Raw genomic sequence first — 23,832 nt, 5'->3', positions numbered from 1 at the left:
CAAAAACGGTGGTAGTCTTATCACCCCTGCATGTTATTCTTCTAATTTAGCAGAACATTTTTCATCAAATATTTGGTCATACCAAAACACCTTTATTAAAAGAAAAGCAGGATAGATTTTTCACTTCAAAAATTTTTACTTTAAAAAGCCACTCCACTGTAACTACTGTGCGTTCTTTGTTGTTGTTCATGTCTTTCTCGCCATGAAGGCAAGGATTTTTACATTTATTTTCCAGACTTATTGCAATATCAGTCCTTAAAAAATGTTTACATTTGTCATCTTGGGCCAGCAGCAGCACATAATACCAGTAGTTTTGATACCTAGTATCATTTGTTCCTCAGAGACTTTAATTAGCCATTTCTTTAAAAAGCCATGGGTCCTTTGGTAGGACCTGGTCCTTGGAGACCACAATGATGTAGGTGCACAGGTCCCAATTGCTTTAGGTTGTTGTAGTTTCAGGCCTTTTCAATTGACAAAACTAACCAGATTTTTTTCAGGTAAGTGTATTTGAGCGCATTTCCAATTCATATTTAATTTTATGATTTTTCCTATTCCAGTTTCTTGTTTGTATCTTTTGTACATTGAAAACTCTTGCTTGCTAATGTTTACATTTATTGCATGTATACTAGTTTTTTTTTTTTTTTTAAGAGACATTAACATTGTAATATAGTTTTAGGATTTGTTCACAGTTATTTTTGTCCTTAAAATGCATTTCGCAAAGAATGTATAGTATAGTTACAGAATTTTAAAGTCTATTGCCAGAATTTTGTGTGTGGTTCTACCACCAAATTGGTAGTTAAGTTTGTTACATTGTGGTTTTAAGAGAGTTTATGTTTTTTCACTTTGACTAAATTTTCCAAAGTGAAAACTGAAAAACAAGCTACATGCATAGAAGTCTGGTCTTCTACTCCTGTATATTCTACTTTGCTTTTTCTATAGGTATATAGAAAAATATATCTTCTTATAGATATGTTTTTATTAATGTTTGGTTTATTTTGACTCTTTTATTTAATAGATGAAAATGTGGATGTCTTTCTGCATGCCCCCTCCGATCACTTTAGTGAAAAGGGAGCACAGAATACACAGGGTTTTATATCTTTTCCTTCTTTATTTAATGATAAATATACATTGGCTATCACTCCATGATTGTGTATGGAAAATCTCATTTCTTTGTACTGTGGTATAGAAAGCATATAAGTGCCTTAGTTCCCTGTATCCTGCCCAGTACAATATATTGTCAAATGGTTGGGGTTTTGCTGGTGTGATAGGTGAGATGGTGTCTAAATCCTGTATTAATTTGAACTTGTTTTTACTATGAGGAAGATTGAACAACTTTTCAGTTTAAGATAATTTCTGCTTCATGTACCGAGAAGAGACCTTATCTCTTGCCTATTTTTTGTAACTGATCTTTCTGTCTAAATTTTTATAGTAATCTGTATTTGAAGCATAGATAATGTTTTCCCCAAGTTTTTAGGATTTATTTCAAATTTTTATCTGAATGAATTACAGCAATTGGATTTGGGTTCTATTTTTCTTTTCTCTGTTATTTTCATTAAAACATCTTGTGTTTGACCACATACCACCTATACAGTTTCTTCTTTATGGAACTTAGTGGGGTATTCACTACATAGTATGTAACTTTTTTGATTTACATACTGATGTAAAGACATTTTCTTATAAAAAACTGTAAAGTTTTATTTATTACGTTTGTCTCTAATTCATCAGAAAAAAATTTTTAACTAATCATATTAGGTGGGGATTCAGTTTTTTTTTTGTTCTTATAGAGATAATTAAAATATATGGTACCATTTTTTTCCTATTAAGATATATAAGTATATATACTTTAAAGACTATGCAACTGTAACAAAATGCAAAACATAAACAGCCTAAACAGCCTACAAGTTTATTTTTCATAAGCAAAAGTTCTACAGCTATAAGAAAATGATATCAAACTGTTCCATGAGGTTATTCACTGGGCTAGGGTTTTTTCCATCAGGTTGCTTCAGTTATTCCGTGAGGTTTTGTTTTTGTCTGCATGCCTGATAATGTGTAATTATGCTGTCTTTTTTCCTTAATAGTTCTTACTCAGAGTTTGTTTTGTTGTCTTGTTTTTAAAAAATCAGATTTTGGTTTTATTGATCCTCTTTGGTGTGTTGTTAATATGTGTTTTGTATTTTTATTGGTTGAATGAGTCTGTGCCTTCACAGTTTCTAGTAGATATGTAGCACTCAGTCCACCTCCTTGGTAGCACCTTTGTGTTGAAGAAGGCTAGAAATACTCATGTGAGTAAGAACCTTCCTTTCTCTTTGAGAATCTAATTTTCCTCAGGAACTTGATATTCCCATCCTTGTCCCATGTCTTTCTGTCATGGTTCCCTCTCTCCAGAGGAGAAATTCATTGGGCACCTCTCAGTCTTGAAATCTTTCAGAGCTCACGAAGACTATGATATATAAATGTTATCTCTGTTTTGCAAATGAGGAAGTTAAGGCTTAGAATAGTTCATTTACCAGTTACACAGTAGGTGGAAGCTGAACTGCAGAATCCTTTTTCTTAATGCTATATTGCATACTTGTCATAGAAACAGAGAAAACTTGGTTAATCCATCACATCAATGGAATAAAAAAGAAAAATTATGTGATTGTATGGTGAGGAAAAAGAAGTCTCAGTAAATTAGGATGGAAAGGAACTTGCTCAACTTGACAAAGAACATCTACCAGAAAGACCCTAAAAAACAAAACTAAATGACGTCATATTGATGGTCAGAAACTCAGCACTTTCCTACTAAGATCAAGTACAAGACAGACATCTAGCATCTCAGCACTTCTTTTCAACAATCTCTTGGGATTCCTTGCTGATGCAGTAAAGCAAGAAAAGGAAAGGTTACAGATGGAGAAGAAAAGTATAAAACCATTCTTGTTATCATGTCTTGTAGATGACATGATAACCTATGTAGAACATTCAAAAGGATCGACAAAAAAATTTCATGGAACTGATAAGTGATTATTGCAAGATTGCAGGGTATGAGGTTAAAATACAGAAGTTAATTGCTTTCCTGTATATCAGTGATGAACAAGTGCAATTTGAAGTTAAAACAAAATACCATTTGCATTAGCACCCCCAAAATTGAAGTGCTTAAGTGTAAATCTAAAAAGGTGTATATAAGATCTACATGAGGAAAACTATAAAACTCTGATGAACAAAACCAGAGAACCAAAATAAATGTGGGTAGATATTCATGTTCATGGATAGGGAGACTCAATGTGGTCAAGATGTCAGCTCTTCCCAAATTGATCTGATCTATAGATTAAATGAAATTCCAGTAAAAATTCCAGCAAGTTTTTATGTGCGTATGAATGAATGGATTCTAAAGTATATATATGGAGAAGCAAAAGACCCCGGAATAGCCAACACAGTACTGAAGGAAAAGAACAAAGTTGGAGGACTGATGTTACTAATTTTTCAAGCTCAAGATTTAATATGAAGCTACGGTAATCAAGACTGTCTGATTTTGGTGAAAGAATGGACAATTTGATCTACGAAACAGATTAGAGAGCCCAGAATAGAGCCCTCCATAAATATAGTCATTTATTTTTGACAGAGGCTCAAAGGCAATACAGCGGAACAAAGCAAAGATAGTCTCTCTGACAAGTGGTACTGGGACAACTGACTGTCCTCATGCAAAAGAATGAAACGACATACCCTTCACAAAAATTAACTCAAGGTGGATCACAGACTAGATGTAAAGTGCGAAATAAGAGAAAATCTAGATGACTTAGGTATAAAAGGTATCTTTTTAGATGCAACACCAAAGACATAATCCATGAAGGAAATAATTGTTAAGCCGGACTTCATTAAAATCAGTAATTTTTGCTCTGTGAAAGTCGGTATCAAGAAAATTAGAAGACAAGCCACAGGCTGGGAGAAAATATTTGCAGAAGATACATGTTATAAAAGGGTGGGCTGTTAGCCAAAATATATGTAGAATTTTTAAAAATTAGCAGTAAGAAAACTCGATTAGGAAATGAACCAAAGGCCTTAAGAGACACCTCACCAGAGAAGATATGCAGATGGAAAATAAGCATATGAAAAGACATTCCACATCATATACCGTTAAGGAAATGCAAACTAAAACAACACTAGAATACTGCTACACTATCAGAATAGCCAAAATCTGGAACACAGGCAACCATAAATGCTGGTGAGGATGTGGAGCATTGGAAACTCATACATTCCTGGTGGGAGTTACATAGCTACTTTCAAAGAGAGTTTGGCTGTTCTTAAATAGTGAACATACTCTTAAAGAAGCAGCAACTCCTTGGTATTTACCCAGAGGAATGGAATACTTTATGTACACATGGAAACCTGCACATAGATCTTAATAGGCAGCTTCATTCACAGTTGCCAAAACGTGGAAGAAATCAGGATGTCCTTCTGTGGGTGAATGGATTAATAAAGTATGTACATCCAGGTAGTGGAGTATTTATTAGCAGTAAAACAAAATGAGTTTTCAAGTCCTGCAGAGGCATGGGAGTACCTTAAATGCATATTACTAAATGAAGTCAATCTGAGAATGTTATATCCTATGTGTTTCCAACCACGTTCTTGAGAAGGCAAAATTATGGATACAACAAAAAGATCAGTGGTTGCCAGGGCCTGGAACAGGGTTGGACGAATAGGCAGAGCACAGAGATTATTTTTAAATTTTTATTATTATTATTATTTTTTTGGTCTTTTTGCCTTTTCTAGGGCTGCTCCCGCGGCATGTGGAGGTTCCCAGGCTAGGGGTCCAATCGGAGCTATAGCCGCCAGCGCTTGCCAGAGCCACAGCAACACAGGATCTGAGCCGCGTCTGCAACCTACAGCACGGCTCACAGCAACGCCAGATCCTCAACCCACTGAGCAAGGCCAGGGACCGAACCCTCAACCTCATGGTTCCTAGTCGGATTTGTTAACCACTGAGCCGTGACGGGAACTCCCCAGAGAATTTTTAAGGTAGTGAAAATATTTTGTATGATGTTATTATAATGATGTGTATCATTACATATTTATCCAAACACATTGAGTGTACAATATCATGAATGAACTCTTGGGTAAAGTGGACTTTGGGTGATAATGATATTCATCCTTGGTAATAGGTGTACCAGTCTGGTAGAAGATGTTGATCAGGGAGGAGGTTATGTATGTGGTGGCAGTGGGTATGTGGGAAATCTGTTTCCTTCTCAATTTTATTATAAACCGGAAAGTGTTCTAAAATTTTTTTTTTTTTTTGGGGGGTCCTTTTAGGGCTATACCTGTGGGCATATGGAGGTTCCCAGGCTAGGGGTTAAATCAGAGCTGTAGCTACTGGCCTGCACCATGGCCACAGCAATGTGGGGTCTGAGCCGTGTCTGCAGCCTACACCACAGCTCATGGCAATGCAGGATCCCTAACCCACTGAGAGAGGCCAGGGATTGAACTCAGGTCCTCATGGATACTACTCAGGTTCCTTAACCTCTGAGCCATGACAGGAACTCCTAAATTTTTTAAAAAATCCAAACTAGGAAGCATTTTTATTGTTGCTAGTGAACGAGTAATGTATATCAGTAGTTCTTAACCTTTGGCACGCATCAGAAGCACCTGGAGAGCTTGTTAAACTCAGGTTGTTGGACCTTATCCGTCATTGTTTTATTTAGTAGGTGTTGGAAAGATGTGACATCATATGTTGCTAAGCAGGTGTCCAGGTCTAATGCTGCTCTAGAGACCACACTTGAGGATCTCTAAAGCATCTAATTCTGTGTATCATGTCCTTATAAAACAATGCCATGCTGAATCGTCCATACCTTGATCAAAAAATTAAATGTGATATAGATAGAGTGTTAATGTGGCTCATTTTTGTCATGCTTGTAATTCTCTGAGTTTGATACTAATGAGTAGGAAGCTTTTAAAACAATTAGGGAGATGATGTATGGATATTTATCATTGTTATTTTTTATAATATAGCTTGTTGTATGTGTTTAACACAAATTAACAAAGTTTATAGTTAATTTGGATTGTTTTGAACTTTCTGAAATGCTCTGGTAAATTACCTTCTTTGTACATTTTTTTCTGTTTTGGTGGTTGCATTCAACTTTGTACTGATTGGTTGTCTAAATCAGCTAGTGTCGATTTATTTTAAACATTAATACCCATGTAAGTATACACATAATGTGAAACAGTTGATTTAGCTATTTTAAATATTAGTTTGCTCACACATACTTTCAAGGTACGTACATTTAAAAATAGCTAAAACAGTGTTGGTTTTGCAGTTCCAAAAACATGATTTATCATCTTATCACTAAAGGATTTAAAGATGTGATGCATTCTCTTTTTATATTAGCAGGAGGAAATGTTCCATTCCAAGATTTTTGTCTTTGTTTACAGTGTTCTAGCCATTTAAATACATACCTAATTGTTTAATGATTATGAAAATGAGTTATTCAGCTCAGCAGAGTGAAGTTCTCATTTTCTAAAGACCTGAGTTTATCTGGATGAATAGAGGGCTTTGAGGTTGGAGGATTCACAGAATGTCTCTAAGTCCAGCTTCTTTGGCATTAGTTTGTTGATTAAAAAAAGTTGATGCAGTTTTCCAGAGCTTTTGATTATGGAACCTTGTCATTTTTCCTGTTTCTTGTCCCTAAGATTATAAATTGTCTTTGGGTGAAAGGAAGGAAGGAAACACTGTTGGTTTTGTGGAAAAGGAAGAGATCTGGATGGGAGAGTGGAGTTAACTTTTTATTTTAGGGATTGAAATGTTTGTTTTCAATGGTATAACACCTGACATTTGTTTTCCAGTAACTATTTGAAAAGTTATGAATAAGTGAAAGACTTACAGATTAAAATCTTTAAATTTAAAGGGATTTATTCTGTTTTTGTTTTTCTAGAGAGGATCTGACGAACTACTCTCAGGCAGTGTTCTCAGTAGTCCAAACTCTAATATGAGCAGCATGGTGGTTACAGGTGAGTGTTGCTCTCTTTTAACAGTCTCATTTGCCATTTTACAGGGCAGAATGTTAAACCTGAAGTTTAGTGTGTTTTAATAGCCCTTGTTATTTTTAAATGCTCTGTATTGAAACATTTTAGAAGAAATTTTACTATAGTATATATGTGTCAAGTGAAAAAACCTGAAGTGGGTGACTTTTGTGGGGAAGTAACTAAATCTGATTGCTTTAAAAACAAACAAAACCCTTTTTTTCTTTGGTGTTAACAAATTTCCTCAACTATCACCCCTTTTGTACTTTGTGTTTTCGCTTTTATGTTTGTCATAAAATATTTTTTAAGTATTTCTTCTCTATCCCACAAATCCTAAAGCCCAAACTATAAATAAATAGCAAAAGATTCAGTTGCATAGTTGTTTTTTTAATGTGCTTTCAGTCTTTTTTCTTTGCTGTAACAGTATTTTAATTCTTGGAATTGATTTCCTTTATGGGAAATGTAAGATGATTTTGCTTCATCTTCATAATTAGGGTGTTTTTTCTTGAACTTTATTTATGTATTTATTTTGTCTTTTTTGGTCTTTTAGGGCCACACCCGTGTCATATGGAGGTTCCCAGGCTACGGATCCAGTCGGAACTGTAGTCACCAGCCTATGCCAGAGCCACAGCAACACGGGATCCAAGCAGCATCTGCAACCTACACCACGGCTCATGGCAACGCCGGATCCTTAACCCACTGAGTGAGGCCAGGGATCGAACCCACATCGTCATGGATGCTAGTTGGGTTCGCTAACTGCTGAGCCACGATGGGAACTCTGAACTTTAATGTTCGAAACAGTATTGTTGGTTGTTTGTAGTATCTGTCTATAAATAATATGAACTGATTTTTAGACCTTAATTTTTATGGCCAGTGGACCAAATTTGAATCTGATGATTAGTTTGTCTTACAGCCCTACATTTCATATTATTTACCTAAAACCAGAGTTTCTCTTTTCTGAACCCTTTCCAGAGTTACCTGTTTGAGGAATTAATTATATTGGGCAATACAAAGATTATAAAAGAATAGAAGTACTTTAATTTCCTTCAGGTAGCTGTTGCTTGTATGTATGTATACCTCAGTGCACATATACATGTAACTGACAGTTAAGTAAAAATTACAGTGAAATACTTAGTAAATATAGTCATAACGATGTTAAGGTGAATTTCTCTGCACATAATTATTACTGAGTTTTCCATGTCAGGATTACAAAGCAAAAATCACTAGGCCATGGTTTTAATACTCAAGGTATCATGTACAAATAATTGAACAAACAGGCTCTAACGTCTGTACCTCTGCTTTGCCAGTTTCATTTTTTTTGAAACAGAACATTTTAATAAAGGAGACATTTTTAAAATTGATGTATAGGACTTCGACAGAGTACTGGTAGCAGTACTTCTCCCAAAATTGAAAACTGTAAAACTGAATAAAATATCTGGGACAACTAATGTCTGGAATTGATGAATAAATAGTACAGGGTAACGTTCCTTGAGATAAGGAAAATGAATGAGGTGAGTTCCATGAATAACCTTGGTTTTTCAGCATGGGAGTACCTTACTGTTGTAGCACATGGAGGTGGAGCCCAATCAGAGCCTGGAGGTCTCACTGCAGTCCAGAGACTGAGATTGAGACACTTCGAAGTTTATGAAGAAGGATCCTGAAAAAGGAACTTGTCTAGGGCTTTGGGCATAGGTCAGAGGGCAGGTTTCAATGTGGGGACTCCCACTTCATTCAGAATTTGGAATAACTACTGGGCTGCCGACGTGTAGATTGAAATTTTAATGGTTTATCAGAAATGACCTACTCTGGGGTTAAGAGCCAGAATGATGATTCCTGGGCTTTGCAGTGCTCTGAGATATTGGCATAGATATTGGAGGTCAGAATGCACATGTCTTGCAGAGTACCACTTTCAGTTTAGCTACAGAAAGCTCAGGCCTTAAGAAGAGAAAGGATCACACACTATAGTAAGTGACGGCCGTTAAGACTAAGTTAAGAAATAGTGATAGTCCACCCTGACAAGATGTGAAGGATTCACCAGTGATTTAATTGCCTGCCTAAATAAAACAACACATTGTAAGAAAGACAGCATAATTCAGTCTTCCCACAACTGTCATCTACAGTATCCTGCATACCATCAAATACTACAAATTTTGTGGAAAAACAATCAGTAGGAATAGACCTCAGTATGACCTAGATATTGGAATTAGCAGATAAGGACTATGAATACGTTTAAAGCTATAAAAGGAAATATTTTGCAAAATAATGAACATGGAAGAATGTGTTGAAACAACTGTAAAGAAAGCTATAGAAGTGCTCTAATTGGAAAAACACAGTATTTGGAATGAAAAGTTAACTCTTTGAGACTAACAGCCGTTTGGAGACAACTGAAGAAAGGTTAATGAACTTGAGTACAGATTGATAGAAATTATTCAGTTATCCAGAAAGGGTAAAAATATATCTTTAGGACAGTTGAGCAGTCTAATATAACATGCAATTGGAGTTTCAGAGAGAGAGAATAAAGAGAATGGGGCCAGATGTATACGTAATTGAAGCAGTAATAGCTGAAAACTTCTAAAATTTGAAGAAAAATATCAAGTAGGATAAGTAAAAAGAAATATACCAAGGCACATAACAGTCAAAATATTGAAAACTTAATAAGCATCTAGGAAAAAGTTATCTCACAGGAGACTGACGCTTTGCATTCAAAGAAAAAAACAAAACAGAAACGTTCTTTAGGTTGAACGGAATGACACTAGACAGTAACTTGGATCTATAGGAAGTAACGAGTACCAGGAATGGCAGAGGTGTGTATGAATTAAAAGGCTATCTTTTAATCCTTTGTCTTTGAAAGACTGTTTATCAAAAAAACAAAAAAACCTTTAAATGATGGTGGTTTATTCTGTACGTAGAGTTTTATGTGACAACAATTAGCACAAAGTGAACTTAAGTGGAATTTTATAGATTAAGATTCTTAAATTTTACATGAAGTGATAGAGTATTAACTCTTACATGGAATATCCTGATAAACTAAGGTTGCATATTGAAACAGTGTCGGGAGTTCCCGTCGTGGCGCAGTGGTTAACGAATCCGACTAGGAACCCTGAGGTTGCGGGTTCGGTCCCTGCCCTTGCTCAGTGGGTTAACGATCCGGCGTTGCCGTGAGCTGTGGTGTAGGTTGCAGACGCGGCTCGGATCCTGCGTTGCTGTGCTTCTGGCGTAGGCCGGTGGCTACAGCTCCGATTCAACCCCTAGCCTGGGAACCTCCATATGCCGCGGGAGCGGCCCAAGGAATAGCAACAACAACAACAACAACAACAACAACAAAAGACAAAAAGACAAAAAAAAAAAAAAGAAACAGTGTCTTAAAAAAGATACAAAGAGGTGTAGTTTAAGGCTAATAGAAAATTGGAGGGCTGTTTTCAAAGGATTGTAAAGCTAATAAAAGTGTTCATATTGTAAAGTAATCAAAACTGGCCTATTAGCATAAAGATAAATAGTAGTAGAGCAAAATAGAGAATCCAGAAATAAACCCACACAATTATGGACACCTGGTTTTCAATAAAGGTACAAAGGCAATTCAGTGGAAGAAAAAATTAAATTTTTCAGTAAAGGGTTCTATAACAACAAGTTATCCATTTACTGCGAAAAACAACAGCAGCAAACGACTTAGAGCTATGGACTTCATACTGAAATGAGCTCCAGATGGACTTTTGATACAAATGTAGAACTTGAAAATTATAAAACTTCTAAGAGAAAGCATAGTAGGAAATCTTTGTGACCTTGGGTTAGGCAGAAATTTCTTTGCTGTGACCCTGAAAGCGCAGTCTATAAAAGAACAAATGGGACCTTATCAGTTTTAAAAACTTAGGCTATTCAAAAGACTGTTAAGAGAGTGAAAAGACAAGCCACGGAGTGGCAGACATCTTTACAAAGCATGTAGCTTATAAAGATCTTTATCCAGAATATATATAAATTCAGACTACATATGTAATCTAAAACTCAACAGTAAGGCAACAAACAACCTAATGTAATAAATTAGCAAAAATAATTGAATTGGTCAGTAGAAAAGATATACAGAAGGTAAGTAAGCATGCGAAGAAGATGCTCAGCATCTTTAGTCACTGGAGAAATACAAATTAAAGTGAAAGTAAGATAACATTACACATCTATGCAATAGCTAAAATTTAAAAAACTGACCATATTAAGTGTTGGAAAAGATATGGAGGAGTTGTAACACTCGTAAGCAATTGATGGGAACATAAAATTGTAGAACTGCTTTGGAAAGCAATTTGGCAGTTTTCTTAAAAAAGATTCAGCTATTTGTCTCCTAGGCATTTACCCAAGAAGAATGAAGGCGTAGACTCATATATGAATGTTCATAGCTTTATTTGTAATATCTGAAGGCCATAACAACAGTTAAGTGTTTATCAGGGAATGAATGGATGGATGGCTGTTTTGTCATTGAATTCCATTGCATACAGTGAAGTACTGCTCAGCCATATGGAGTGAACTGTTGCTACATGTATCAGCAGGGATAAGTCTCCAAATAATTATGTGAAAGATGGGGAAAAAAGAATACATCTGTATGATTCATTTATATAAAACTATAGGATATGCATGTTAAAGCAGACTGGTGGTTGCTTGGCATATAGAGGTGGGAGGAATGGGGGTGAGGAAGGGTCATAAAAGACAAGGAAATTTGGGGGTGATATGTAAAAAGATTCTCTGACGGTGAAGGTTTAATAGATGTAAACATACATTAAAACCTGTCAAATTGTATACTTTATATGCAGCTTTTTATGTGAATTGTGCCTCATAAAAAGAAAAGCCTACAGTGGAATACTATCAAACATAGCAAGAGAAGAACAACAAGTCACTGGACAGAAAATAAATTGCTAGATGTTAAACTGAAACACAAAATGTAAATTAGCTAAACTTAACGTAGTCTAATACAGTGACCACTAGTTTTATGAGGCCATTGAGCATGTGGAATGTAACTACTCCTAATAGTAAGTAAATGGGTGTTTCAAAGACATAGTAACAAAGAAATAGGAATGTAAGATACCTCTTTTTTTAAAATATTGATTGTCGATATGGTAATATTTCAGATATATTAGATTAAAATATATTATTATTAAAATTAATTTCAGGGAGTTCTCTGATGGCCTAGCGGGTTGAGGCTCCTGCGTTCTCACCGCTGTGGCTCTGGTTGCTGCTGTGCGGCGTAGGTTCAATCCCTGGCCCAGGAATTCCCACATACTGCCTGTGTGGCAAAAAAGAAAAAAAAAAAAAAAATACAAAAAAACAAAAAAAAAAGAGAGAACCTGAAATAAATGTTGCAACTCTCATTTAAAAAAAAAATTAATTTCACTCCTTTTTACTTTCTGGTATGGGTACTACAATATTTAAAATTATATGATCTGCGGTATCTTTCTTTTGAACATTCGTAGTCTAAGAAGTTCTATTAGGAGGCAGAAAATGTCAGACTGTATTAAAAAGCAATACCGAACTACACTGTCCAGTGCTATAGTCAGACTGCTTGAAGTACAGAGACACAAATTGAAAGTAAAAAGGATGGAAAATAATATTCCATGCGAAGAGTAAATAAGAAAGGTGGTATGATCGTGTTAACATAGATAAAGTAAGAGTTGAGACAAGGAGTATAACCAGGTATAAAAAAGGTTTATTTCTTAGTGCCTCAAAGAACCACTATATCGGAAAACATAACATTACTTAATTTGTATATTAGTAATAACAGTTTCAAGGTACATTTAAAAAAAATAACAAGAGTGAATCAGGGAAATCTACAATATTAAATTGAAAATTGGATATTTTAACATTCCCCATAGTAATTGATAGAACAAATAGATCTTAAAGATTTAGGATTTGAAAAGTGCTGTCAGTTTAGCTTAACTCACATTTATGAAATGTTAAATGACAGCAGAACAACTTTTCAGGTGTACATAGAATATTCAGCATGACATGAAAATAATTCTAAATTTCAAATGCTTGAAAGCTCATATAGTATCTGATTATAGTGAAATTTGACTAGAAATCAAGAATCAGTAAGAAATCTAGGAAATTACCAAATAGAAACTTACACAATTCTGAACAAAGGTGTAAAGGGTATATTTCTGACAGAATGAACATGAAGATACATCAGAATTTGTTGGAATGCAGCCTAGGAAATGCCTGAGGAAAATTGTTCTATCCATATATTAGATACTTTACCTATATTAGAAAATATCTATGTTAGGGAAAAGGGTTTAAAACTCTTATCAAGAAAAAGAAAGCATAAATTATCAGTATCAGGACTGAAAGTGGAGATGGCACAGCAGATGCTACACAGTGTAATAGGATAGTGAGATAGTATATTACTAACATTGGTAACGCTGATAAATTCAACAACGTCAGTAAAATAGGTAAATACCTTTACATCTGTTATAAAGATGGACTTTTTAGTAAAAAATCTTTGCGTGAAGATTACTCCAGGCATATGTGATTTCACTTACAGATGGCTTTCACTCATAGGTGGTTTTACTCAGGCATGGGCGGTTTCACTACTGAATTTTTGAACAAAGTTAGAAATGATAGCCATCTTTTAACTTTTTTTTTTTTTTTAGAAAATACAGAAGGGAAGAAAATGGGAGGGGGGGCACTTGCTAATTCACTTTATAAAGCCACTGAAACCAAAATCTAACAAAGGTAATACAAGAAATCAAAATTTCATAGTAATATCTTTCATGAACATAAATACAGGTGTTCGTAACAAGATGTTAGCAAATCACATCCAGCAGTACATGAGTGATAATTTGTGATGACTGATTGAGGCTTACCCCTTGATGGTGAGGTTTAGCAATTGAAGATGAACTCACTGTAATTTATCACAGTAGTGGAATAAAGGAGGAAGAAAAATCATGTTAATAGAAGCAGAAAAAAGCATTTGACAAAAACATAGCATCCATTCATGAGAAAATGTAATCAGAAAACTTAGCAAGGAGTTCCCGTCGTGGCGCAGTGGTTAACGAATCCGACTAGGTTGCGGGTTCAGTCCCTGTCCTTGCTCAGTGGGTTAACGATCCGGCGTTGCCGTGAGCTGTAGTGTAGGTTGCAGGTACAGTTCGGATCCCGTGTTGCTGTGGCTCTGGCGTAGGCCGGCAGCTACAGCTCCGATTGGACCCCTAGCCTGGGAACCTCCATATGCCGTGGGAGCGGCCCAAGAAATAGCAAAAAGACAAAAAACAAACAACAACAACAAAAAACTTAATAAGAAAGGAAACTTGTGTAAGGTAGACAAGGGACGTCTACAAGAAATTTCATTCATAATGGCAAAATACTGAATTCCTTTAAATCAGGATGAAGTAAGGATATCTGCTTTCGCAATTTTTTTTCTACCTTTTGCTTACATTAAGGCAAGCAAAATAAATAAAAAGCATAAAGATCAGAAAGGAAGACGTAAAACTGTCTTGTCTACAGTTAACGTGATTTTTAAAATAGAAAACCCAAAGGAATCTATGGAATATTTGTTAGGACTAATAGGTGAATTCAGGATTGTTAAGGATGCATTTCAATATACAAAGTTTTTTTTTTCTGATATTAGCAAGTTTTTGGAAAATGAAATTTTAAAAGTTCATTTATAGAAACATCAGAAAGATGAAATATCAGAATAAATTTAATAGAATATATTCAGGCAACTACCTCAGTAACTACAAGATATAACACAGAGAAATTAAAGAGCTGAATAAATGGATACACCATGTTTACAAATAGAAAACTCATTATGTTAAAGATGTCATTTCCCCCCAAATTGGGATGGAATTGAATCTGTAAATCAGTCAGATTCAACAGGCATTTACATTGAAAGTGATTACTTGATCTAAAATCTATGTGGAAATAAAAAAGAACCTAGGAGAGTAAAACCATTTTGAAAAAGGAAAAAAGTTGGGATACTATCTGATTTCAAGATTGATTGTAAAGTTGAAGTAATCAAAACAATTTAGTATTAGCACAGTTAGTGTCACAGAATAGTGTTCAGAAATAAACTGCTACGTTTACAGTCAATTATTTACAAAGGTGTCTTGGTCATTTAATGGGAAAAGGGAAGTCTTTTTTTTTTTTTGTCTTTTTGCTGTCTCTTGGGCCACTCCCGCAGCATATGGAGGTCCCCAGGCTAGGGATCTAATCAGAGCTGTAACTGCCAGCCTACACCAGAGCCACAGCAACGCGGGATCCAAGCCGCATCTGCAACCTACACCACAGCTCACGGCAACGCCCGATCCTTAACCCACTGAGCAACGGCAGGGATCGAACCCACAGCCTCATGGTTCCTAGTCAGATTGGTTAACCACTGCGCCACGATGAGAACTCCAGGGAAGTCTAGCACAAATGGTGCTAGAACAATTGGATATGCACATGAAAACTCCACATTAGAAACTCAGTCCTTCATACTGTACAGAAAAAGAGGATGAATTACATACCTAAACCTCACAACTATAAATAGGCAAAGCTTTTGAGAAAAAAACCCTAAAATATGTCTTCAATCTTAAGGGGTAAATGAGAATTTCTGAGATAGGTTACCAAAAAAACCCACTAACCAAAAAGGACTGCTTTACCAACTAGAGGCCATCTCAATGAAAAACTCCTCAAAAGACATTGTTAAGACAATGAAAAGGTGAGGCACAGACTGGAAGAAAATATTAATGTCCACATATTTATCTGACAAAGGACTTATAATACCCAGAGTATGTAAAAAATTCTTCCACATCGGTACGAACAGCTTAATCTTTTTTAAATGGACAAAAGAAGGTACATGAATGGCTAATAGGCACATGTAAAGATTTATTAGTCATAAGGAAATCACGGTTTATAACCACTACAAGATACCACTACAGATCAACTAGAATCTAGGCTAAAATTAAACAGATTGGCAGTGCCAAATGTTGATGAGGATGTGGAGCAAACTAAAACTATACGCCATTGCAGGTGAGAGTGTAAAATAGTTTGGAAAACAGTTTGGGAGTTTCTTAGAAGGTCAAAAATAAATAAATCTACCTTGTGACCTCGTATTTCCTAGGTTTTTACCCATTGAAAACATGTTCACTACAAGAGTTATACAAATGTGTGTATAGAAAACTATTTATAATGGTCCAAAACCTGTATCCAGATGTCTATCAATAGGAAAATAATAAGTTGTGGATTGTTACTCATTAAGAACAAAAGAATTACTATTAATATGTGTAGTAGCGTGAGTGAATATTAGTAAACATTGCGAAGCAACAGGAGACAGACAAAAGATTATATACTGTGTGATTCTATTTCTCTGAAGAGTAGATAATTAATTTTCAGTATAGAAACCAAAGTAATGGTTGCCTGTGGGTATTGGGTATTGACAGAAAGGATATATATTCATATCGGTGAGCAAAGTTGTAAGATAAATCCAAAATTTGTTTGAAATAGAAGGCTACCTCTGGAAACCATCAACTATTTGTAATTTTGTATTTTTGCAATTTGTAAAATACGAGAAGGGGAATGGCTACCAAAGTCCTGTTGGGCAGGTGTCTGGATATAGATTTGATTTGTTTTACTAAGGGGTTTGAGCTTTACCAGATTTATACATTTCAGAAAGGATTTTTGTTCCATTTGTATTTTGTTGGGGGACCGACGGGGGTGGGGTGGGGGTGGGGGTTACTACTGTAAAATTGGAGGACAGTTTAAAACTTTAATCTGCTCTAGAGATACTGAGGTGTCCTGAATTTTAGAGTCTCAGAAGAAAATATGGAGATGTATATGTATCAAGAAATTAGAAGAATTCTGAGTCATTTGGAAGCAGATTTTGGTAGAAGAGAAGTATTACGAGTTTTGGCCTAGAATCACTGGGTTGATGGATAGTAGTCCCCACAAAGGGAACAAAGTGGAGAAAGATTTGTTTTTATTGAAAAGAGAGAACAATCTGTTACTATCTTACTTTTTAAAAGTATGTTTAGCAGTGATCTTGTACTTTATTATAACTAAAGAATGAATTGAGTGTGTGTAGTGATGGACTAAAATGTCTTAAAGCTCGTTTTAACGTAAGAAATTTACATGCGTGCAATTTATTTTATCTTTTGAACAGAGGAAACATGGAATTTTAAATTTCTTGTGAGTCTGTGTATGTTCAAACAGATTTGAATACTGTTGCTTATAAGAGCCTATAAGACCTTTGAAAACTAGTGATTATACTTACTGGAAAAATATATGATTGTGATAGAGATGTCTCAAAAATGGACCTTTATAGACAGTGTTACAAGGATGCTTTTACGGTTATCAGATACAGAACAGAATTTCATTCTTATATTTCAGCTCTTTCCATGGTGTTTCTTCTAATTGAATTCTGTTTTTGACAGCATCTATCTCAACAGCTTTTCCCTGTCCAGACTTCCTTTGTTTGCAACCTATTTTTGAGTCAAAGGAAAAAAAGAATTTTAGAAATGAGGAAAGTTAATGTTATTAGAAACTTAGTTTTGGGGAAATGATTTTATTCAAAACTATTTTGTAATAACCTAGTTTCTTTAGAAGTGAAACATTTCAAAAACATAGCTCTTAACTAGTATTAAAATTGGATTTTATTGAAAGGAATTTGTAACTGTTTGGCAGTGGAGAGCGTGCTTGACAATTTTAAGATATGGTCTCTTGGATTCATTTTTTTATAGGTGTGGAAATGGAATAGCCCTTTAAGTTGGGTATATGTATTTCTGGCACTGCTGCTAATTGTTACTCTGCTATATTGGGTTTATTTTATTATTACTGAAAGTATGACATTTTTATTTTTGTGAAAGAACTGAAATCATTTATAGATTCTGTTACACATTACTCAGAACTCTTTTAAGATTTCCAGTTTAATTTTTACATATTTTTTTTGCTCTCATGTCATTTGGTTTTTTAATGATGCTTTGAGACTATTCCAAAACATGGTTTAAGTTTCAGTGTTTATAAAGGGTCTAACAGTTTTGTATAGAGGTATTGAGATCCTTCCTCTAATTTAGTGTAGCTTTCTCTTAGACTGCTCACACGTAAGTTACTTTTGGCATAAGGCTATGCAGCTACTCAGAAATGAAGAGCTACAGGTAGCTTTTATAGTAAACCTAGTAAGATTTTTTCTTATTTGTGCAGCGGCTGTTGACATTTTAACTAAACAGCTAGTAGAATAGTAACAGAAGTATTTCCTATCTGTATATGCCTACTTTTCTGGTTAGTTCTTTGAAATTTCTATTTTCCCATGTAGGAATGCAAAGAGTATGAGCATTCATTTTTCTTAGATTCTTTTTATTTTATCTGTTTTTTGTTTTTTAAAGCCAACAGCTTCTGTAACACTGTGCTTTCTTTGCCTTGAAGTCCAACTCACACTGCTTGGGATTAAAACTGCTTTGCCTTTCTGTTACCATATTTGATAAAGTAAGTTACTGGTGTCTTTATAAATGCCTTGGTCTTTAGGACTTGGAGAATGAGAGTGTACTTATGTTTTGCTTTCACTGGACAGATGATCTAAAAAGTTTAGAGACGTTGCACTCCAAGTTGGTACATGGTTGAAAGTATAGAGTTAGAATATTGGTGAATGAGTGGGACTAAAGTAATAGACTTACAAAATAGAAGGTGATTTTTGAAACCCCTTACTGTGTGTAGTGTTGATGTGAGCAAGTAAAGATGGGAAGGACCTTGGCATCAGAATAGTTGGGGCATTCCAGCCATTTTGGAAATGAGTCAGCTGAGGGTCCAAGGCAGGTGTCAGATGAGTCGGGGGTACGGAGACTTGAAAGAAGTCATTAGGGAGACTGTGAGGCCAGAGAGATTTGATAAGGATAAGAGGGCTCGTAGCTCTTCCACCAGGGGTGGATTTAATAAATCACCCAGGACCTTGGTGAGACCCCTGTGTGTGAAAACTGCAGGTAAAAGGAGAAAACAAAGGTCAGTAAAAGGGAAAAGAGGTGGACTGGTACTGATCAAATGTGAAGATGTTTACTTTAGGATTGAGGTAGAAGGTTTGAATTTGGAAGAGGAATATTCAAATAGAAACAGTTTTTACATCTTGTCTTGAATTTGTGAGTAGAAAAACATCCTCCCTATGCAAAAAGGCTTTCTTAAGAAGGAAAACTAGTATATGGAAAAGGTGTAATTGGAGATTTCTCCAATTTGTATGCAACCCATATGCCTAAGTAAAAGCATTACTCCATTCGTTGTTGCATAAATTCTTAAAATTATTTTAATTATTACTAGTCTTGCAAACCCAAACCAAAAGTTGCATGATTTACCTGGGGAATGGAAGGGAAAGGGTGGCGGAAAGAAGTCCAAATGATTGTACTTTGTCTTCTGAAAAATCCTAGGTTTTCAACCCAGAGAGAGCCCATCTTCCTTACTTCTCAAATAGGAATAAATGGTCTGTATGTTTCATAAGCTGAGGGCCACACATTTTGTGCCTTTTTTAAAGTTTTCCAAGGTTGGAGTGTTTTTGTAAATGAAAGTTAGCTTAGTTATATTTAAAGAAATCATCGTTTCCCAATTTTATATTCGCATAAGTACCACTGTTTAAGACTTTCGTGATATTTAAGACTAAAATATGAATATTTGGTAGCCACCTTTTTGAAGCTGTTAACTACCTGAGAGGTGTATCAGGTGGTGTAAAGAGTGTAAATGTTGTTAGTTACATGGAGTTGGAGCGAAAAGGACATATCTTCTCTAGGCCTTCATATATTGCACAAAGTTTGTCTTTAGGGACCTCTAATAGTGTAGTGAGTTGAGAGCATGGACTATGGAGTCACACTCCCTGAGTTTTAATCCTTTTTCTGCCACTTCCTGTCTTTACCACTTTATCTCACTTTTGGCAGTTTAAGTACCTCTCATCCATAAAGGGAATAGTTGGGTCATGATAGCAATCTTAGAGGTGTAAATTGCTTGGGACATAGGTTTCTTTGAGTGAATGTTAAATATCATTGTGAAAAGAAAAGTATCTTCTTTTCCATAAATCCAAAAAAAAAAAAAAAAAAAACAAAAACACCAACAGGTGATTTATCTTCTTTGTTAAAACTGTCCCACCTACCTTTATTATTCAGTCGTCTGACTTACCATCCACTGTCCAGAAATTATCCAACACAAATTCAAAACAGTAAACTCTTATATGCTCTTAATAGGTTTTAGGCAGATTTTAGCCTTTTGGGAATCATATTTTAAGAATCATTTGAAAAGGGAAGCCTTTTTTCTCCCTATATGTATAGGGCTAGGAAAAACTGAAATTTGCTGTTTTGAGTTTCCTAATACTATCACCTGTAACTCATGGGATTATAGGTTGTATTATGAAGTATTCTTGTTATTTAAATAAATGAATGAAAAAGAACACAAACTGTTAGGATTTTATACTCAGGTTACTCTGCCAAGAAAAGGCCTTAGAAAAATAGGCATCTGTGTGTGACTTATGTTTTAAGGTATATGTTTTATTTGTTGATTCCTTCCTTTAAACAAATTACATTATCATTTAACAGACCCAGTAATAATTTTGTTAGATAAGATGCCACAAAGTATGAAATGCAACCTGATAAACTCGAGTACCTGTGCACACATAAATCTCCTTCCTTAAAGAGGAGGTGTGGAGAGCTTTTTGTTATTTCTTTTATTTCTGGAGTGATAAAGAGCTAACCAGTAAGATTTTTCTGGTAATACATTTAGAAGCCAGAACATACGACTCATTTGTACAGAGTCAACCCAAGGGGATTTTTAAATGCATTGGCTGTCCATTCATGTATATAAACTTGAGTGACACTTCAAGTTATACTTATCAGGTAAGTTTACATATTATCTCTGATCATCCAATAAAATCACTACCACAGCACCCTTTTCTAATCCTCTGCTAAGTCGCATTTAATCACATCACTCTTCTTTACTTTCTTCATGACAGTTAATCACTCTAAGAAATTACCTGGTTCATGTCCTAGATAGTCCACCTCTCCCACTAGATTACAGGAGAGCATCCGGGATCTTACTGCTTACTGTTTGCTGCTGCACCCCAGAACGAAAAACAGTGCCGCTCATGTTCTTGATACTCAGTAACTGTTTAAAGAATTAATGTTTGAGTAAATTTTGAAGCTACTTAGAAGATCAAGATAATCTTAGAGTTTGTATCTGAATGTTTTGGGGGGTATACTGTAAAATACCAAAAATTTTATACAAAATGGAGCTTACATGTATATTTTTTCAGTGTGTAAGGATTCTTCATTTTAGTTAGGTTCTCAGAAATATCCTTGAATTTTTAGAAGATTTAGACCATTAAGACATCACTTATTTTATTGCATCTTTAGTAAGTTTGAGTTTGGGGCTGTTTATTTTTTGGTGAAGCTTTGGAATAAAGACAGGCAACTTAATTTTCTGTTTGAAAATATATCACTTTAAAGCTCAGAGTAGGGTAAGATAATCAAGTCCATGAGTGATTTATAATGGATAGATGTTGATAGTGACAAAATGTTTAAGTAGAGGAATGTAAGCCAGTGGATTGACTGCATAATTATTTTTACAGCATTGCCTTCTTCGATTCCATTTTTCAGTGTATTTTACAAATCAAAATAATTTAGAATTTCTCAGGTAAAATTATAATCTCCATAATTTTTGCTGAGTCAGATTTTTCACTTTTTAATTTCTTTCAGTCTCTAATAAGTTGATTGAATCATAGCTGTGTTCTGTAACCATTGGACCCATCATTTCTTTATGAATTGCATTTTTATGTTTTTTATTATTGCTTGTTACTCTTTACATATACTGTCCAGAAATATATTTATCCAATAGTAATCTTAATTGATGATTTCATTTAGTAATAATTGGTAGATATGATTTTCTCCATTACTTTGAAAACCTAGTTTTTGAATTTTTGGGAATTATCCATTTGCACTCAGCTGTGCTTTCACATTATTTATTAAAGTTTGTTTTGTGATTTTTATGCAAATAAGGAAAATTAATATAATAAAGATTGTTTCTTTAATGTCTTTCAGCCAATGGTAATGATAGTAAAAAATTTAAAGGAGAAGATAAAATGGATGGTGCTCCTTCTCGTGTACTTCATATTCGAAAATTACCTGGTGAAGTGACAGAAACTGAAGTTATTGCTTTAGGTTTACCTTTTGGTAAGGTGACCAACATCCTTATGCTGAAAGGAAAAAATCAGGTATACTTCTTTCAGGACTTATAAAATGTTAAGCCCCACACTATCCAATAGGTGTGAATTAGGTATCTCCTGATAAAAAGGTAGTATTCAGTAGAGTGCTTTTCTCAGAGAACATGACAGAAGTCTTACTCTGATTTTTCCTGATAGCTATGTTTGGAAAACTAAAGCTAGGGAGCTGAAATGAATAAGGTTTTCAAATTCTGCCATTTGAATTCACTGTAGGACTCTAACTGAGCCATTGTTCGGTAAGATTATGGGAAATACAGATGAAATGTTTGTGGCTTTAATTTTGTAATTTCAGAAATTGGTAAGGACCTTAGTAGCATCTGTCCTTTAAGCTTATCCCAGGGAAATATTTATCTGATAGCATTAGAAAAAAATTGTCATTATCCCAGATGTTTCTGTATCGCATAGATGTACCTATAGCAATAGGGCCCAGGTACATTAAAAGTCAAATTTGTTTTAATGTTTTCAGTGGTACTATTTAGGAGAATTTAGAGAAGTTTAGTGTTCTCTTAAATATAGTTAATGTCACTTATAACGTGACATTTGATTTTTTTCTTTGTCTCTTTTAAATTATACTGCTTTAAAAATGACTTGGAGATCTCTTATATTCTCTAGGTTATTGGTAAAATACTGGTGCTAGGAAATATTTAGATTTTATTTTCTCTAGGTTTATTGGGGGAAGTACATTTGCAGTGTACAGAAAGATCAGGTGGAAGGCAGAAGTACTGTATATGCAAAGAGCTTTCTTCTGAGGTTACCTTTAATTGTGTATCAAAACTTGAATAAAGGATTTCTGATTCTACCTACTAGAGCATCTGAATGTGACTTGACAGTTTATGTTTTAGATAGTGATTTTTCTAAGGAGCTGGATAGATTAAGCAGATAATTGAAGTTTATTCAATTTTAATTCATGGCAGTAAAATTTTGTATTTAAATTTTCAGGCATTTTTGGAGCTAGCAACAGAGGAAGCAGCTATAACTATGGTTAATTACTATTCTGCTGTGACACCTCATCTTCGTAACCAACCGATTTATATCCAGTACTCTAATCACAAAGAACTAAAAACAGATAATACATTAAACCAAGTGAGTATATGTAGGTACATCAATAAAACGGCCTAGAACATATTAAGAATCTCATAAACATATTAACAGAAAATAAGAAATTGAACCATTAAGAAGATTTTTCTTTGGGTATATTCTTGTTTTTTTCGCAGTATGTTCCTAAGTATTAAATACTACGTTAACTTAGAAGAGATATGTACAGTCAGATGCTTTCGTATTTTAAATTAGTACTGGGTAAATTAGTTAAATGGTATTTTTTTTCAGTGCTTTTAAGATCTGTCACAGTGTTCGTTTTCTTTTTTTTTTTTTTTTTTTTTTTTTATTATTTTCCCACTGTACAGCAAGGGGGTCAGGTCATCCTTAGATGTATACATTGCAGTTACAGTTTTTTCCCCCACCCTTTCTTCTGTTGCGACATGAGTATCTAGACATAGTTCTCAATGCTATTCAGCAGGATCTCCTTATAAATCTATTCTAGGTAGTATTCGTTTTCTTTATGCAGATTAAAGTTTTTGTATAGAAGCTATGAGGTACGGACTTCAGCATAAACTTTTTTTTTTTTTTTGTCTTTTAGGCATGGCACATGGAGGTTCCCA

The 23,832-nt window shown here is 34.8% G+C and overlaps 1 protein-coding gene across 13 annotated transcripts in view; it reads left to right on the top strand.

Moving 5' to 3' along the window:
- The window catches only part of PTBP2 (polypyrimidine tract binding protein 2), an 80,367-nt gene that overhangs the window by 14,325 nt on the left and 42,210 nt on the right, over nucleotides 1-23,832 (top strand). For 9 of the 13 annotated variants that reach the window (XR_014844692.1, XR_014844691.1, XR_014844690.1 and 6 more), the window contains exons 3-5: nucleotides 6,900-6,975; nucleotides 21,993-22,165; nucleotides 23,114-23,257. Coding sequence is in view for 5 of the 13 variants with exons in the window: in XM_021090157.2 (XP_020945816.1) it covers nucleotides 6,900-6,975; nucleotides 21,993-22,165; nucleotides 23,114-23,257 (393 nt within the window). In the remaining 8 variants the exon portion in view is untranslated. The remainder of the gene's footprint in view (nucleotides 1-6,899; nucleotides 6,976-21,992; nucleotides 22,166-23,113; nucleotides 23,258-23,832) is intronic. The other 4 variants (XM_085023896.1, XM_085023895.1, XM_085023894.1 and 1 more) reach the window with 1 other exon arrangement.

This window comes from Sus scrofa, chromosome 4 (assembly GCF_054392235.1).
Source record: "Sus scrofa isolate SSC_HxYL_T2T_F1_AM1 chromosome 4, Sscrofa_HxYL_maternal_Yorkshire_Landrace_v2.0, whole genome shotgun sequence".
NCBI lineage: Eukaryota > Metazoa > Chordata > Mammalia > Artiodactyla > Suidae > Sus > Sus scrofa.
The sequence above is the reverse complement of the archived record's forward strand: the minus strand, read 5'-3'. Positions and strand labels throughout refer to the sequence as shown.